General features: G+C 44.5%; 1 protein-coding gene across 1 annotated transcript in view; it reads left to right on the top strand.

The window, feature by feature from the left end:
- SDC2 (syndecan 2) overlaps positions 1 to 19,289 on the top strand; it is a 122,001-nt gene that overhangs the window by 87,723 nt on the left and 14,989 nt on the right. Inside the window, exon 2 of the mRNA XM_082858709.1 lies at positions 18,888 to 18,999. Within this exon, the coding sequence (XP_082714835.1) occupies positions 18,888 to 18,999 (112 nt within the window). The remainder of the gene's footprint in view (positions 1 to 18,887; positions 19,000 to 19,289) is intronic.

Raw genomic sequence — 19,289 nt, forward strand, 5'->3', positions numbered from 1 at the left:
TGGCACGTCCTGCTTGCGTGGTCACCAAACTCATCATGTCTCGAACCACCTTGCTGTGTGAGCCGCATGCCTGCTTCCTCCTGTATTTCTGAGTCAGTGAAAGACTCTACCCCTCCTTTGACGAAACCTGGATGTTAGGATTATACGGTGCGTGATGGTGGACACACCATGTGATCGCTAGGGCTCAGGGTTCCACAGCTGTAAAATGGGGCGGATACCTGTCTTACAGGGTGTTGGGAGTATTTTGGGGTCTCATCCATTTACATTTGGCACACAAATGCTCAACAAGGATAGCAGCTACTGTTGTCATTTTTAAAATATCATTATAGCCTCTTTCCCCTCATTCATTCAATTGGCAGGTCCTGCAGATGCTACCCACGTTAATACCACCGACTCTGTCCTTTCCAATCTCTCTGCCTTAGACTTCTTACATAATTGCTGCCATAATTTGACTCATCAGCCGTGGCTCCAGTCCAGCCCCTCTAATCCATCATCTGCACTATATCCAGCCTCATATGTCCAAAAGCACAAATCTGAACTTCTCCTTGAAGTCCTTCATTTGCTTACAGAATAAATATAAATTCTTTAGTTTCTCCCCAAAGGCCCTTCATGACCTGACCCTTTCCATAGCCTCATCTCACTATCATTCCTGTTCCTGGACACACACGCTACCCTCCACCGTGCAGAACTGGGGCTCCTCTGAGTAATTCCCCATCCTGTCTGGGTCCCCTAAATGTCTTGGTTCTCTGTCCCCAGTTTCCCCTCTTCCCTCCTGCCCCTCAGACCCCCCCCTGCTGCCATGCCTAGCTGGTGTCAACCCACTTCAGCTTCGTGGTCTCAGCACCTCACATGGCATCCTGCACACAGTAGGTGCTCAAGAAGTGAACGAATTAACTCTTGACTTCAGTGGATACTGCATGGCCAGCATCTTTAGCCCAGGGTCCTCTCATGTCTCCAGTGCCTCTCGGGGGGTGGCAAGGCTGGACGCAGACTGGATCTTCAGGGGAAGACCCTGGGTTGGTAGGTGAGCCAGCAGGAGGCCTGGAGTCTGCCCCTGGGAACTTGGGGTGAAGAGAAATGAGGTCACTGTCACCACAATTCATCCACTTCATCACAGCAAGAAAGCCTACCTGAGGTTCAAGTATATACAGCAGCAGCTGTCCCACCAGGAATTTATCCAGAGTTGCCATTTGACTGTTCAGAATTTACATCATCATTGTCCCTAAATATTCCCTGCAGAAGCAGCCACCCTCCCCCCACCCCCACCCCATCAACAACCAGCTGAGAGTGATTACCCATGGTTACCAGGCCTACCATCTCCATCAGCCGAAAAGTGACAAAGCCAGACCTGCTGGCCCTACAGTCCATAGGCGCTTACCACTACGCCTGTTGTGGCTGGAATCACACTTGTCCAGAGTCATCTGACAGCTTTCCACAGAAGGTTGTGAGACGTTAGTCTAGTCTTATTGTTTTGTGAGAAAGACATTTAACGCTTCCCTCCATATGTTATGCTCTGGAAAACTCAAGAAGCATGGAAAACTTATTGCATTACATGTATGTTTGAAACCACTAGAAATCCAAGCCTCTCTCCTTCATGAGAACTATGGGGATTTGCTTTGTCCCCCCCCCCACCCCAGAAAAAGATGCAAAACCTGCTAAGTATGTTCCCAAGCAAGTGTTGACATCTCTGAGTTTCGTGCTCAGATATATAGAAGTGCCTGAAAAAGGACCCCATGATCCACCTGTTACGGATCTTGGAAACGCAGACTTGTCTGAAAGAGAAGGCTGTGACTAGGGAAAAGGATTTATTCTCTAAGACATAGGTTGCTCTCTTTATGCTGGTGTGTTTCAGTCAACTTTTTACCGAAGTATAACGCCATCAGAAAAGGACACAAATCAGAAGCGCACAGCTTGAATTTGCAAGTTGCCCTTTTCATGTGTTAATATATAAAGATTAGTAGGATTTGGCACCACCACCAATTTCTCATTGAATTAAATGAAGGGGTCGGTGAGGATGGAGATGGGAATGAAGTTCTGAATTCCATTCTCTTGACACAGCTGTTTAATAACCTCCCCGTTACTCACATGCTCAAGAAGGCCAAGTTTTGTTTCCTGGTGCTCACAGCCTATAACTTTTGTCTCCAGTTCTGTTGCTTTAGGCTTTTGAATACACAGATGAATTCCAGTGAAGCCCCCATATATAAAGGTGGCCTGCTCCCGTCCTACTTGTTTGTCCGAAGAAAGGACCCCAAAGAGTTTATCTGCACACGTGGTTCTGATAAGGGAGTTCCTTACCTAGACTGGATTTCCCCCCCTTATGACAATGCCTCTCTTACCCCTATGTCTTCCCCTTTTCTGTCTTCAGAGGTGGAAACTCTTTAGGGCTGTAGTTTATCTCTCAAGTTCATGGCCTTCTTTTCTCCTAGAAGATTTGTCTGATCACCTCCCCTCCTCCCATGCCGTCTTCTGTGGGTCCACTTAGTTGAAGCCAACTTAATTTTCAGTCAAGTGCAGTTCACTCTTCCCCCTTGTTAGGAAAACAGCACTTTCTTGGCCCAGTAGTGATGAACTAATACTCCATAATATTTTCTAATATCCAGTCCACATTCAGTTTTCCCCAGTTGTCCTAAGAATGTCTTTTACAATTAATAAAACAAACAAACAGAAAAACAGAGTATACTAGAGTTTTTATTCCTGGTAGTTTATTAATGCATCAGAGAATATCTGGATGACTGTGATGGCTCAGTGGATAGAACAGTGGTGCAGACGTTGTTAATCATGTAGACAGTTCCCCAGGAGAAGACTGCATTTGCCTGTCTGTTGTTGGCAGTTCCCTTACTTGCTTGATGCAGCAAGTGTAGGCAAAAGTGAATGAATAAGCATGAATGCGGACACCCATCACCACTGTGAATGGGCCACTTATCACTCCTAGAAGTCGGGAAGGTCTCATTTCTTTCGTGAACCTAATTGTCATTGGTGTGAGGCAGCCACATACGCACGTTGGTAGTACCCAGGAACCATCTCGTTTGTGCTGGTTTGCCAAAAAACGTGTGTTTTTATTCTAGAAAGGAGCATAGCTCAGCACAGGTACATGGGCAGGCCTTAGGAATTCACCAGAGACTTGGACGTCGTGATAATTAATAGACTTTATTTTGGGGGAGTACATGTTAAGATTTACAGAATAATTGAAAAGATAGTATATAGTTTTATATATCCCCCAGACCCCTGCCCACTTCCCTTATTATTGCATACATTGGTTACAATTAATGAACCAATATTGGTACGTTATCATTAGCTATAGTCCACGGTGTACATTAAGGTTCACACTTCGTGTTGTACATTCTGTTGGTTTTGACAAATGCTTAATGTCATGTATCTACCATTACAGCTTCACACAGGATAGTTTCACTGTCCTAAAAATCTCACTTTCCATCTGTTCCTCGGTCCCTCCTTCCCCCCGAACACCTGATGCTTTACTGTCTCCATCGTGTTGCCTCTTCCAGAAGGTCATATAGTTGGAATCGTACGGTGTGTACAGACTGGCTTCTTTCACTTAGTAATATGCATGTAAGTTTCCTCCTTGTCTTTTACTGGCTTGATAGCTCATTTTATCTTGTCGCTGAATACTATTCCACTGTTCGGCGCTACCACACTTTGCTTATCCACAAAGCTTACTGTTTTATTTATTTATTTTTTAAAATACATCTTTATTGGAGTGTAATTGCTTTACAATGGTGTGTTAGTTTCTGCTGTATAACAAAGTGAATCAGCTATACATATACATATATCCCCATATCCCCTCCCTCTTGAGCCTCCCTCCCACCCTCCCTATCCCACCCCTCTAGGTCGTCGTTATTTTTAAATAGATGATAGACCATTCCGGCACATAGTAGGTGTTTGGTAAATCAGTAGTTGTTAAATGACTTAGTTAGATTGAATCCTTACTTTTTCTGACAGGTGTGTAGTGCAAAGGGAGTGTTGTGATGGAAAAGGCAGTTCTGTGTTAGGCATTGATTTCTGCTAATATGCAGTTATTGTTTAAGGAGAGAGCATTTAACCCCACGGCGGCTTAGCCCAGCAGCTGCAGACAGCTTTGATATGCCCAGGCTTCCAACAACAGTTTAAACATTCTCCCTAGCACTGCGCTGTCCATCGTAGTAGCCACTAGCCACGTGTGGCTATTTCAATTTCAATTGATTAAAAGTAAATAAAATAAAAAATTCAGTGCCTCTGTTGCACCAGCCACATTTCAATTGCTCGATAGCTATATGTGACTAGTGCCTCCCATTTTGGACAAGGCATGTCTTAAACATTGTCATCATCACAGACAATTGTATCGGACGGCCCTGATCTAGAGCATTCAAATGGAAGGAGGGGACTGAAATGAGTTGACCAGGCCAATTCTGGTTTCTCCTTAATGCTTAGCTGTTTCTGAGCTGTAACAATTTTACAATGGAAGAGAGGAAGGCCAGAGATTTGTTTGCTGGAGAAAAGTTGCTTAAAATAACTTACTGGGGATTAAAAAGGCTGCCCAGGCCAGTGAAGCTGTGAAATCCTCCTTGTGTGACAACCCCAGGAGGCCTAGCTTGCCAACGGTTTAGTCCCTTGATCAGCTAGTGTTACGGAGTTTTATAGAACTCTGAGTTCTTACTTATTTAGTTTGGTGAAAAAGCAGGGGCCTTCTCTAATTTGAGGGGTTGGGTTGGGTGTGGAGAGGGAGTTAAACTTCTCAACTAATAAATCTGCAAATTGTATACCCACCCCTGAGTAAACGCCTATGGTCCTTGGGTGCCAGGAATGTGATATCAGATATCAGATATTTGCCACAGAAATTGTAGCTCATTCCCTTGAAATTGAGATTCCTCTTATTTGGGAGCAAAGCAAATGACAGTTAAGTTTTCTTGTTTTTTTTCTTTTTTGCCAGCTCTTTGGATGTGATCAGATCTAATTTCATTCACGTGGTGAGTGCCATGCTGACACAGGGTGTTATGGGTTTTTTCAGTCTACTTAGATTTGAATTCTGTATGCATTTTATGTATGGCATTTCAATAAAGTCTTCAGGTTTTTTTCTTCTAAATAGAAGTACAGATAACAGACATTATATGAAATTGTGCTTTTCCTTAATGCTTAATCTAGAAATTGGCTGGTGATGTTGGTGAGGGTTTTTAATATAATTTTCATCTGAAAACACCAAATTGCTCTGTTTGCACATTGTAGCTTTAAATATTGATTTTTCACCTTTTGACATGCTTGGGTTTCTAAGAGGGCCACATGTGGAAAGGCAAATTTGACAGAATAATATATCTACCAGAATTCCTATGAAAAGACTTAAAATATTCTGGTATTTGGACGTCCATTCAGGATGTGACCACTTGGAATCATGACTGTCTGTAAACACAGGCTTAGAATTGATAGTTTTCTCTAAGAATAGGCACAGAGAAAATGGCATATTATCTTGCAAATGAAGAATTGGAAATGCCAGACCTCAAATGAAGACAGATTTCCCTTTAATCTTTCGGCTAGGGTCACCTGCTAAACAACTCTTAGAAGAGTTGCTGAGATTTAATCAGTATTTAATAATTATTGCATTTGTTCAACTGACTTTTCTTTGAAGACAAACACATTGGCCCTTGAATAAAAGGCAGGGTAACGGATGGATTTCTTATATTTACTATGGTTTTCCTTTCATTTTAAAAAGTATATTTTAATTTAGACACTGTTTCATGTTAGCAAAGTCTCAAGAAATTGATTACGGTTTCTTCCCATGGGATTGCTCTCTTAAAAGCCATGCAAGGGGAAAGAATCAATATGAGGGCTTTCCGAGTGGCAGCTTTTTACAGAGCCCCCCAGCACGATTGACTACAGCTGTTTTTGTAAAGGATTTTTAAAAGAACAATCTGTATTAGAAGCCTCCTTCTTTGGTATGAGCTGGAACAGTTCCAAGCGGATTTCCACGGGGGCTGCGCTGCCGTGTGACCACTTGAATGAAGGGCTTGTGGCCGCACCGGCGCGCCAGGGCAGCCAGGCGGGGAAAGGCTATTAGGTGAGGGGTTGTTGGCTTGCATGCCGAAGAGGTTACCCTGGCAGCTGCCGTCAGACAGCCGAATCCCTCAGCCTCCAAAGCAGGAGGGGCAAGAAGCAAGTGGTTTTTCTACCAGCCGTGTGTAAGCGGCTGGAAGAGAGAGATGGAAGTATCCATATATCTCTGTTGCAGAGCGTTGGCCAAAGGCAGGTAGGTCCAGCCCAAGTTAGGAGGAATAGAAACTGATAGCCCCCTAGCTTCCACATCCTCAGCTGTGGCCTGGAGGCCAGTGAGGAGTGGCCGCATCTTCCTTGGGTCTCTTACTCTTGAGCCCCAGGAGAGAGTTCTTCTCAGGCTGCCTGCTGATCTTGTACCAATTAAATAATAAACTCTACTCTGTGGGCAGAGGCACTATGTGGCAGCGGGGTGCCTGGAGCAGTTCCATCTATTCGAAACCGGCCCCATCTCAAAAGACTGTGACAGGACCCAAGTGAGAGACCATGAATGTGGACTGGGCTCCCCGGGCTTTAATTCTCAGTAAGACCCTGTGCTCTCTAGGAAATGAAGATGTAACAAGTAGCTCCAGGCGGCTGTCATCAGGAAAGGCGGGGCTTTTTACATAGATCTTGCCATTGGTTGCTTTGCAGAAGGCATTTGCAGGCATGGGGTGGCCCAGTAATTTGGGAAGAAGGAAAGATCCTGGGGAATGTGGGAATTTTTAGAAAATAATTGAGCACACTTGGGTGCGAAATCACCTCAGAGGCTTTTGGTATGGCTTGCTTCAGAACTGATGGAATCAGCTAGTAAGCTGCTTTTATTACTGGATTCACCTGGAGAAAAAAAAAAAATATTCCTTGCGATGATCTGATATGTTTTTGACTCGTAACTATTTGCTTTTCCTTATCTCCCATATTTTTAGAAAACGAAGTGCTGTGTCTCCTATGAAATGGCACTTATGAATGTGTGTTCCAGCTGAGACTTTTAATTATCACTAGCGAATTACCCTGAATTGGCCTCATTTGGGTGCAAAAAATAATGACAGGCTCTTTTCAATATATTCTCTAAAGAGCTTCTTAACTATTATCTTTTAACTGAGTATGTAATTTTACCATCTTGCAGGCTCTGTTTTTCCCTTCATCTTTGACATCCTCGTAGTTTAAGAATAAGAGTTACAATTCCATCAGCAGAATGTCAGAATGTCTTCATAGATAGATTCTGATGGAGGTAGATCAGAAAGACAGGCAGCACTGGGGTGGATTAGGTTACCTTTTGGATTTTTGAAGGCTTTGCCCACATGTTAATTTGAACAGCCAATAAAGTGTTTACTGTTTTTGGAAAAAAATATGACTATCCACACATCTCCTTTCCTCTTCCTATGACAAGACTGTAAATGTTATCTTCAGATAAATGACTCATAAACAACACTTGAGAACACCAACAGGAGCGCTTTCTAAAATGCATTCGCTTGAGAGATGGCACAGGTCACGTGACAGTAAACGGTCCTTGTGAAACAGGTGCTTTTGTCTGGGAGCTCAGGCTTCGTTTCTTGGGAAATTCCATGCAGGGTCCACAGTGGATTTCATAATGGGACTCTAAAACCTTTAAACTTCCCCCCCCCCCCCCATCAAGGAAATCATTTCTTTAAAAGCTGCTTGGCCTTCATTGTTTACTGGTTGGAAAGTTCGGTCATGAACAGTTCCTTTATATAACAAGAAGAAATACAGGGCCAGGGGCTATGTGCCTTGGGCAGAAGCAGAGTGTTTTTCCAGTAGATAATCAAGAATGTGAATAATCCTTCGGCATACGGTGCAGCCGCCGCTATGACTTGGCACTAGGTGTTAAAAGCCCACTGTTCATGTACACATTGCTATATTTAAAATAGACAACAAGCACCTACTGTATAGCACGGGGAGCTCTGCTCAATGTTCTTTAATAACCTACATGGGAAAAGAATTTGAAAAAGAATAGATACATGTATATGTATAGCTGAATCACTTTGCTGTACACCTGAAGCTAACACAACATTGTTAATCAACAATACTCCAACATAAAATTAAAAATTTAAAAAAAGCCCATGTTCAGAACAGCTTGACTCCACTTTTTTTTTTTTTTTTTTGCGGTATGCGGGCCTCTCACTGTGGTGGCCTCTCCCGTTGCGGAGCACAGGCTCTGGACGCGCAGGCTCAGCGGCCGTGGCTCACGGGCCCAGCCGCTCCGCAGCATGTGGGATCTTCCCAGACCGGGGCACGAACCCGTGTCCCCTGCATCGGCAGGCGGACTCCCAACCACTGTGCCATCAGGGAAGCCCTTGACTCCACTTTTGAAATCCGTGTTCTCATCCCCTTTGGGTGTATCCCTCTCTGTGTAGCTTTGTTCCTTTTATTTAGATAAGTACTGACACATTCTCAGTCTTCCAGCGTAAGGAAGTAGCCGCATGTCATTTTCTTCACTGAAAAAGTCTCCTAGATCAGGTAGTCACTGTGCCAATCCAAGGCTCTCTGGAATCAGCAGAAGGAGAGATAGAACAAGAGGCTCCCCTTGCAGACAGACGAGATCAGTGTAACAGAATGGACTCTGAAAACCAGGAACAATGCGAAACATCTTGGGGGCTCACTGGCACATCAGCCCTGGAGATGTGTCGGGGGCACAGTGCTCCCAGGTCAGGTAGTGGCCACTGCAGGTGGGGACTAAGCTGGAAAGGAGCTTGTTGACTGGGGCACCGGCAGCCTCACCGTGATGTGGAGTGTCTTCCTTGCTTTAAATAACTCAAGAGCAAAGAGTAGCTAATGAGATGGGTAATTAGACCCAGGACATTTTAGAACCTAGAATCTTGTGACTAAATATCCATTTTACTGTACCTTTTGCCTTTATGGTTTCAGTTAAACTGGATCGGAAGTGGCCCAAGCACTGTGGTATGATTCTGTGGCACTTTTCTGAAGTGTTCACTTTTTTTGTTAGTGTTTGTCACTTATACACCCATATACTTCCATGATGCTTTCTTTAGGTTCGTTATGTATGTATGTACCTGTCTGTTTGAATGCATTAACTGTTAGAAGTTACTGTTGATGTTTGGAAGCTGGTCGCTGGCCCTTTCCATTGATCTTGTGCTTTCTGTGCCTTTAGCGGCATATATATGTTGGAAAATATAACAATAATATCAATTAGGAATGAAATCATTCACAAGCCACCACCCTCACCAATTAACCCTCTTCATTTTTCCACTCACCTTTCAATGCTTAACCAAATGATATGAAATTTTAAGAGTTGTAATATTAGAAAATATTAAAGCAATATATGCTTTTTAAATATAGTGTGTTGTCTAAACTTTTTACTCATTGTTCTGTGGTATATGATTTTTAATGGCTGTGTTGAGAAATTAACGTGTCATACACAATTGACATAGCTACCCCTCTAGGGTTGCATTTAGGTTGTCTCAGGGAGTTCGCTTTAATGCAGTAGTAAACACCCCACCTCTCTTTTTTTTTTAGCATCTTTATTGGGGTATAATTGCTTTACAATGGTGTGTTAGTTTCTGCTTTATAACAAAGTGAATCAGTTATACATGTACGTATGTTCCCATACCACCTCTCCTTCTTTTTAGAATATTTCCTTAGGATAATTCCTGAGAGTAGAAATACCTGGTCAGATGGTAAGAAAGATTTCATATCTTCTTAAAACACATTGCCAGTGTGCTTCCCAAAGGACTTGTGCCCATTTCTTTTAGTTGGCATCTTTTAAATAAAGCTTCTCTTGACAGGCCCGCAGTAAAGCTTCCCATATTCCTATCAAGGTTCAAACTCAGTGCTAGCTTAGACCTGAAATACAGGCTCAGTTGGAAATTCCATCCACCAACCTCCGCTCACTGCCAAGAGCAGGTTCATTCTCCAGCATCAGCTGGAGCCTGGAAGGGCGTGGTGTGCCCTTTGGACTGGTCTTTCCCATTTTTCTGTCCCGTAGGTGTCCTGTGGCACTCTGTCAGCTCCCGTATAGGGTGGAGAGTATATGTGGTTGTGCCTTGGGGCCTAAAATTGTAGCAGATGAAAAGCCTTTTGAGTGAATTATTAAATCTAAACCAGAGCCTGTTGGCTTCCTGTGCTTACTTTGGAGTCTGTTCCATGATGGTAGTTTTTACAAAACACTTCTGAATGAGAAATAAATTCCAAATCTCTTTCCCACCGCCCCCTTCCTGTCAAACGCCACCAGGAAACAGAATCTCGTTATTTCAGTTAGAATATATTAATACTGACCCTCTCCAGCACTTGGGAGTTTTCAGGTTAGGCCCACACGACTTCTATTTTTACCCTAGTCTAAACTGTGGTCGTATGGATGGCAAAATAAAAACTGGAATATTCTAGTTTGGGAGGGGGAGAGGCAGCAGTGCTATGATAACATGGCTGCAAACCTCTTGCTTCCCTCTGTTTGATATTCCAAAAAAGGAAGAAAGCACAACTTGGAGCACATCTGTAAGTCATGAACATTTTCCTTTTGTGTGTCATGCATATTCAACATAATCCCACTCTGCATCCCAAGCGTTGCTTTAATATACATTGCTTCACAGAGCCCTGTTTTTGTAGCCAACAAATTTAATTCGAGACAAAGGTGGTTTCCCTTCTCTCTCTGGATCAAGAATCCGAACGCTTCACCACAAACAGAAGTAAGAAGTGTTGGTGTGTTCCGCTTTTGTCCCCCATTACCTACCCCTAACCCCCTACCTTCCAGTTGACTTCCTTGCTCCCGGAGAGGAAGACTGGTTTTTGTTTACTATTAGCAGTAAACCAATCTCAGGAAGAGGATTTAAAAAGAAAAACATATTGATTGAATTTTTGTAGTATAGATGTTTCGAAATTCAGAAGTTATGAAAGGACATAAAGTGAGAACTCTCTCCAGGTGAGAGATTTTGCATTTAATTAGCAGTCCCTGTAGTTTCTCTAGGTGACAAAGCATAAAGTATGTCAAGAAATTGGGTGCAAGGTTTAGATTTCTTTCTGCTTGGTTTATTTAGTTGAGGGCTTTTCTTCATGAAATGGTGGCTTATAGAAACTAAGGGCTTTGGAACATGGGGGCTTGTAGAGTGATATGCCAGTGGTATGATTATCGGTAGATGAGCATATTCTCAACGAGTCTGTGTAATCAGGGCTGTTCATTGTTACCAAGGTCTAGATTAAAGAGAAATGGGACTGGGGACCTGCATCCTGCCTGTTCTGTGTGTCGTAATGCTTGGGGGCAGAGGAGGGTTGCATCATTCAGTTAAATAAGTGTACAGGATTTTCTGGGTCCTCCTATCTGAGAGGATGGTTGAAATTTACCCAACAAACCACTTACTGAGCCAGGTACCCTCCCGTAGACTCAACAGACAAACGTTGTAGGGAGAAAAATAATTTTGAAGCTCCAGCTGCACCAATACACCTACAGTGAGGCATGTTTGGTGAAAATGATATGGATTCTGTTGACTCATAAATATAAATTGAGATGAGTCAAGTAATCCTTTGGCAAGATTATTTTGCTGTTGTTTTTTTTAACACGCTGATTATTGGACTGAGCGTTTTATTAGAGAAAGATTTTATTTGAGCTTTGTTGGCTAGAAAATCTAAGTACTTTGAACCACATTCAGTTCTTTTTTTTAAACAAAGAGGAAAATTTCTACTGTGAAGTACACTAACTCAGTGTTACTTTTTAAAACACTTTTCAGCCATTTAAATGTTCTCCAGAGACTAGCGCTGTACCCGGCTCATTGGAGGCATTCGTAATGAGTTGGTGGATTCTTCTAAGGTCATACTTATCTTTCTGTTAGTTCTCCTCACAGTAAAAGGCTGAATTCCAGATCTCCTTTTTTTTAAACTTTTTTTAATTTTTTAGGTACGCGGGCCTCTCACTGTGTGGCCTCTCCCGTTGCGGAGCACAGGCTCCGGACGCGCAGGCCCAGCGGCCATGGCTCACGGGCCCAGCCGCTCCGCGGCATGTGGGATCTTCCCGGACTGGGGCACGAACCCGTGTCCCCTGCATCGGCAGGCGGACTCTCAACCACTGCGCCACCAGGGAAGCCCCCAGATCTCCCTTTTTAAAAAGAGACCTAGTAAGAGTACATCGATTGAGTTTTCCTTGATGTGAGGTAACCAGCTAACATTTAAAATACATGGTTATTTCCTTTCACCAAATGGCTTAAAGCTTGGGTTTAGCCTTTCAGAAAAATGTGACCTCTCGTACTCTTTCTTGAACCTTTACCGTATGCTGGCTCTAAAGCAGTAGGGGATACAGAAAACATCAGATCTGCTCCTGGTTCCTGGACCTCTTCAAGGAACGTACATTCTAAGTGGTGAGATAAGATTCCCACTCTGTTTACAGTGTCCAGCAGGAAAATCCGCCATGACTGGTCAATTCCAAATGAGTGGTTCAGACCTGCAGGATTGTAAATAGATACGGTAGGAATTCTGTCATCTGTCGTGCTTTGGTTTGTTTCAAAAGGTTCATGGAACAGTTGAAATTTTCCACAGTTGCCGATGATTTGACTTTTTTTAGAATTTATTTTCTGATGTGACGTTTTTACGAGCAGCCCAGTCATCTTTTTGCCTCACTCACACCCAAATGTGATTCTACCTTCATAAACCTGATTTTTTCTTTTCAGCATTGGATTTATTTTCCTAATATGCACCAGTAAATAATTTAAACTAAATCCCCACTTTATGGAAGGTATGCTGAAGTGTTTCTTAAAGTTAGAGACTTTAGCAAAAAGCTAAAAGGACTAGTAATTAAGGACTAGTCTAGGTGTTTGAAACAGGTCTGAGCTAAAGATCTTTCTTAAGGATTTCTTAAGTAAGGATTTAAGAATTTGCTTTCATGTGTGACCTCACCTTTGACCTCAGCTTTTGTGGGAATTATATACAGGTTAGTAGAATATGCCAAGGACATTGGTAGGTACCAGGTAGTTTTCTGTAAACAAGTGTTTGGTAAATACATTAGCATTTGCCTGGAAATATATAATGCAGTCATATCTCACATATTCAAGGACAGCAGTATCTTTTCCCAACAAGAAACATAGGCTTCTTTCCTTCCATTACATCTTTGGTTTGGATGGGACATCTGATAGAGATGAAGGTATTACTAAAAATGAATGAATGGCAGTTGGCATCCTTCACATGGGCAGTTTGCAAGAAGTTAGGCAGAGAAGAAATTGTTAAGCTAGAATTCTAACTCTTCACACAGATTTTTTTCCCCATCTGTGATGCCAAGAATACTAGTTCTAAAAGATGTTAAATAGATTTTCGGGGAGGGGGGGTGTTGGAGAATTTCCATGGCCAAAGTTTGAAAGTCCTGGATCAAGCAGAGTTCAGCAGGACTCTTTATTACAATTCTTCTCAGGACCTTTATTGTGTGTGAATCACAAGGGGGGCTGGGGGGAGGCACAGCACGGCCAGCACTCTCAATGACCACACACTTTGAAGCCCAGATTTGGACGTGGACCCCTGCTCGCCACTTCTGAGCTGCCTGTCTTTGGACAAGCCTCAGTTCCTTGGTCAGCAGTGGAGATTGTTGAGATGATTCAATGTGCCAGTGCTTATAAACACTTAGCACAGAACGCGTGGCACATAATAAACACTTAACCATTAGCTACAGCTAATCCTTTTGAACCCCAGGCTGACTGGCTCTGATAGCTTCATGTTGTAGGACATTACAGTGCAATAGTAAGAATTAGGAGGCAAAGCTTTGGGACTCTAGTTTGGCCACCAACTAGACCGGGTGATTTTAAGAGACTTTGCCACTGTGGTGTTCTGTGTCTTCACTTTTGAAATAAATAGGTCACCTGGATACCTGTAGTGCCCAGTCAAGCTCTAAGATTATATGTTCCTTTGGGCTCTACCTAAGCCAGAATTGCCAAGTTCATCGTAAGGGCAAGTGTATCATCTCTGTGAGACTATGTGGGAGAAAATGTCAACTATTATTTCTTTTACAGTGTGTGTTAGCTAGTAATAAAATAGTTTATTAAGTCACCTCTGGAAAAATAAGGTAAAGTTACAGCCAGTTTGGTGCTTTGTAATCTCCATAAAATTTAATATACATTTGAGTCTAAGTCAGGACTGGATGTGCCTTTATCCTAAAACTGAGACACCATCCAGGTGTTTGTTATCTAAGATGTGATTTAGAATGTCATAGCAGGCCACATGAATATTTAATTTTTCTGTCCAAAGGATAATTTTCTGAAGCTTGGGTCTGGGAGTGGTATCCATGAATAGTTAGGTTTTCTACTTTCTGACTTTGTTATCAACCTAAGTTTCCACCATGAGGTGAATTTAACACCTACTGCTTTGAGCTTTAATTATCTTGACCGCTGTTTATCGGTTGCACCAGTTTAAGGCATTTAGAGGACATTCATCTAGTAGATAAGGCAGTGTATCTTTCAAGGAAGACCTCTAATTTCTAAATAAAAGATTTCCACCCTGGCACTTTGAAACATGGTATTTGTTCGATGTAAGCTTTACCTCACAAGAAAAAACCAACAAGTAGATTTGTTCAGTTGCCATCCCACGATTTTCTTTGCTGAGAAAGCGGGCAGGTTTGTGATATTGCTTACTAAAATCGAGATTAGCGCACTTGTGGTCTTCCAGGCACTGGATCAACATTTTCTCTGTTCATTTTTATTACAAATACCATGTATGTTTGGGCCGAACCGTCTTGTCAGAATGTTAGTTTTCACCATTCTCATGTTTGTGAGGCCTAGATCACCATTGTTTTCCTCGATTTTCTGTCCTTAGAGGAGTGTATTTCCTCTTAGGGGTTTTGTATAAAGGAAATTGGTGTCCCCAGGTCTCTGAGTGGAGTTTTTTTGGTCATGGAGCCCAGGGTTTGGGCAGAGGAAGTGGCAGCAGCTGACACTGGAAATGCAGGTGAGGTCATCTGGTATTCTTTCAGGGAAAAGGCATTTTTCTTTCATCCTATAGGTGATAGGGAGCCACTAAAAGGTTTCTTTCCAGCGGGGGAGCAATGCGATCATATTTAAGAATAGTCCCTCAGCAGACAGTGGGTTCAAAGACAACGTCTTGAGCGGTGGCTAAGTACGGAGGCCTCTGTAATGGTCTGGACCCAGCATGATGAGGTTGCTGCAGTTCGAAGGCTAGAAAAGAAGGGATGGAGTTGGGAGACAAACGTGTTACCTTGCCTGCCTTCCAGATGTGTGGGGACCCAGCACTCAGGCAGTGGGCCTTCTCCTCTGGGAGGAGCTGCTTCCTCTATGAAGGCAACTTAGAGCTCCGTTTCCATGGTTGAACCTCCGTTTGGTCCTGCAGTCAGTTTTCCTTCTCGTGTACCCAGCTACTCTCTAGAACTTCCCTTTGCTCTCCTGCATGCATGTCTTGCATCAGCCAAAGGGAGAGAGGTCTGAGAGACCAGCTTTGTTTTTCTTCCAGCTTGTACTCTGAGCCCTGTTAGCCAACAGTATTGGCGCTGCCTCGTAGAGATGGCTGGTCCCAAGTGAAACAAATGAATTAGGAAATCCTACCGTCAGGCTGCATCTCCGCACCCTGGGCTGTGCCTCTGTCCATTTCCTCCTGGTTCCTTTCATCCAGTGGCTCTGTCTCCTCAAACACGAGAGCGTTCAGTGTGTCTTGGGGTTTTCTGCTTCGTGAGGCACATCGCAGTTGGCTGGTGTAGAAGCAGTAGCCTTGAGTCACCCCTTCTCTTGGCTTTCTAGAGATGCACATCTTGCCCCCAAGGAATGTCAACGCAGAATTCTTTTTCCTCTCCGGGCATGTTAACTGCAGCAATCCTTTCCACAGACTGCGGAGGCTTCACCGAAGGAATTATCATGTGTGTGAAGGTGGTTTTTGTTTAAAAGGAAAGACAGTGGAGGTGTTTCTTTGAGCAGTATCTGCTACCGAGCGAAAAGGAGTCTGCTTCAATTGGGCTCTATAGAAGGATAGATATTGGTAATTCCTCTTAGGTGCTTGTGCCCCTGACATCAGAGCAGGAGTTAACTTTTAGTGTGAGGTCATCATTATTTGCACCACACCGGATGCTGGAGGAACAAATATTTTTAGCTGCCTTTGAGCACATTAAACATCCCGTCAGCCACAGGACCACCCTGGAGCTCCGCAGAGCCTGAGGGCAAGCCAGCTTCTCTACACGCATCCTGACCCCAAGTCTTATAGTAATTCAGGTCTGAAAGCTTCTTCCTAAGGAGCCGGTTGTCCCGGAGAAGTGACTTGCTTGTCAAGCCTCCCCGTGTGGTTGGACTGTGCGGTGGCCAGAATCCTCTGGAGGCGTTTTTGGCCCATCTGCCTGTGAGTGTGACAGACATGTCCATCCGACAACTGGGTCACCTAATGAATAGAAATTCAGTTTACAAGGAGGGATTAAATATCTTCGTGTGGCCGGTGCCACCTCAAACTTCTTTAACCGAGCCAGGAGGAAAAAGGCGTTCAATGTTAAGAAAAGGCAAACAGGTTTCTGCTTTTAAGACTCGAGGTCACTTAAGCCAGGTGCCATGCCATGTGTGTGGGAGGTTTGGGGCCAGTGATCTCCCAGGCTTCAGATGGAAAGATTTCAACTTTAGGGGTCTTGTGACATGTGTTATCTCTGAAGCCTGAGTCGAAGGCCAATTTGTTTTCGGTAATCTCAATTGGCAAATATTTATTGAGTCCCCATGCAGTCTTAGAGGCCCAGGGAGCACACACAGGGCATTTGAGGCCCTGCCTTCTCCAAGTGTGCTCTGCTGAGGGGCAACAATTTAAAATAACACTGAGTGCTTCCCTGGTGACGCAGTGGTTGAGAATCCGCCTGACAATGCAGGGGACACGGGTTCAGGCCCTGGTCCGGGAAGATCCCACATGCCGCAGGGCAACTAAACCTGTAAGCCGCAACTACTGAGCCTGTCCTCTAGAGCCCATGCGCCACAACTACTGAGCCTGCATGCCACAACTACTGAAGCCCGCCTGCCTATAGCCCATGCTCCACAACAAGAGAAGCCACCGCGATGAGAAGCCCGCGCGCAGAAACAAAGACCCAACACAGCCCAAAAAATAAAATAAATAAAATTTAAAAATGTATATATATAAAAAATAAATAACACTGAGAGTTTGTCTTAAACTGTTCATAGGCTACAAAATCCAAAATAGTAGTTTGGAACGAGGGGACATGGAAGGACTGAAGAAGTCAGAGCCTGTTTTGTAGACAGGATTTGAGAGAAAGAACGACAGCGTCCTGCAGATGAGGTTCACAGGACAAAGTTTAATACAAGCAGGACAACAAACGAAACAGCCCAAGCAGTGTTTACTGAGCGTGTACTATACGCCAGATACATGATTGTGGGGAGTTGGGGTGGACTGAAGATGTAGGAGGTGCAGTCCTCACGCTCAAAGGAGCTGACTGCATACTGTGGCTCGGCGACGCTGACGGTGGGGCTGTGGAGACCAGGGCTCCTGATACGGTCGGTTCACAAGCTTGGGAAAACACCTGAGGCCTGGACTGGGGAGAGCCTTGGAGACCCGTGTCACGCAGAATGGCCTCAGAGGGCGGAGTTAAGCTCTGGCTGTTCTAGTAGGAAACTCCAGCACACTCTTGGCACAGGGTGGCCACTCAGTGCCTGCGGGCCAGGCCACTGGGAAACCAGTCCCTGATTAAAGTCTCAGTTCTCAGAATGTGCCGACGTGGCGGCTCACACAGAGTGGGCGCCCATACCTTCCCGTCAGTTGTCCCTGACGCCTGGAGAACACGGACTCGGGTTGAGGACCCTTCAGCCTCTCCAGCCAGCGGCCGAAACCTGAGGGAAGACGTGCTGTGATGGGGCGCGGCCAGCATCCTCCTAGGAAGGTTGCAGTCCCAGTGACAGCTGGGACAGAAGGCTTTGAAGGGAATCTAATGAAAGCCTCTGTAGTGAGGGAAACATTTTTTGTCATTCCTATTAGGAAGAGACATTCCATTTGATACTGGTGGTAAAACATCAATTTACTGAAACCATTTAAGAAAAAAATTATACATCTACTCGGCCTCCAGTTCATGCGACTTGATCTCTTGGTAGGATTAGGTTGAACTGTAATACTAAAATGCTTACCGAAGAGCTAAGAAGCTGTGGAACTGGTCGACTTAGTGAATGATCCCTCTCCGTATTCACTGTGTGATTTGCTGTTACCAAGTGCCAGGAATATAAAAAGAATGTGCTCGTGTGGGTTTATCTGCATTTGTCATTAAGGCTCTGCTAAGCCTGTGAGCCCCAGACGCGGCTCACGGTGGGCTGTCGCCCTGGTCCATGAGCCTCGCAGGCCCTGCTCCTCGAGAGGTATGGTGCTGGCATCTGCACGCGTCTGGGCTGTGGCAGGAAGCCCTGTGACAGCCTGCCCGCCGCCACGAGCTCCTGGCTGCGGTGATGCCTCTCTGAGTGTGGCCGGGCCTGCAGACATCCAAGGGACCTTGACGGATCCTTGGGTAGTGATTTTGCCCAACACCCTAATACATCCCCAAGAAAGCCTTAAATGATTTGAATGTCTTGTAACTTTTCCAGTAAAGGGGCCTCACGGTGACTTTGCGACAACAGGAATGCCTGAGATGGTTCCAACTAGCACTGGGGGGCCCTGGAACTCAGACAGGTTTAGTGGGATGTAAGGAGGTCAGCCCGTGATAGGCACTTCGGCCTCTGAGCTATCTTCGTGTTACTGAGTTAGGTTCTGTAGGCTTCCCTCGGGGGCATTTATCTGTGATCAGCCCTTGACGTAATATGAGTTGTCAGGGTGTCCTAAGGAGGAGTAGGGCTAGAAAGGTGGGTTCCAAGGAACAGGGAAGAGGGACGGGGAGTCGCTGAGATGTAAACCTGCACAGTGACTTGAACAAGCTCATGTCCTAATTTCTCATCATCCTGAATCCCTTCTCTCTCCTTTCTCAGCGGGCGGAGCTGACGTCTGATAAAGACATGTACCTTGACAACAGCTCCATTGAAGAAGCTTCAGGAGTGTATCCTATTGATGACGATGACTATGCTTCTGCATCAGGCTCGGGTAAGGCAGGCTACGTCCACACTCACCTCTGTTCTCTGTGCTTGTGTAAGTGCATGTGTGCGCACGCGCACACACACACACACACACACACACACACACACACACACACTAGTGGAACTTACTTCAAGGAGACAGGCAGTATGCACGATGGTTAAGAGCATGCCCTGTGGAGTCACAGCATCTGGGTGTGAATTCTAGCTCCCCTCCACTTGAGCTGTGAGATCTTGGGAATGTATTTAACATGGCTGGACCTCAGTTTCCTCATTTATAGAATGGAAGGTAATAATAGG

This window comes from Leucopleurus acutus, assembly GCF_964270905.1.
Source record: "Leucopleurus acutus genome assembly, chromosome: 17".
Taxonomy (NCBI): domain Eukaryota; kingdom Metazoa; phylum Chordata; class Mammalia; order Artiodactyla; family Delphinidae; genus Leucopleurus; species Leucopleurus acutus.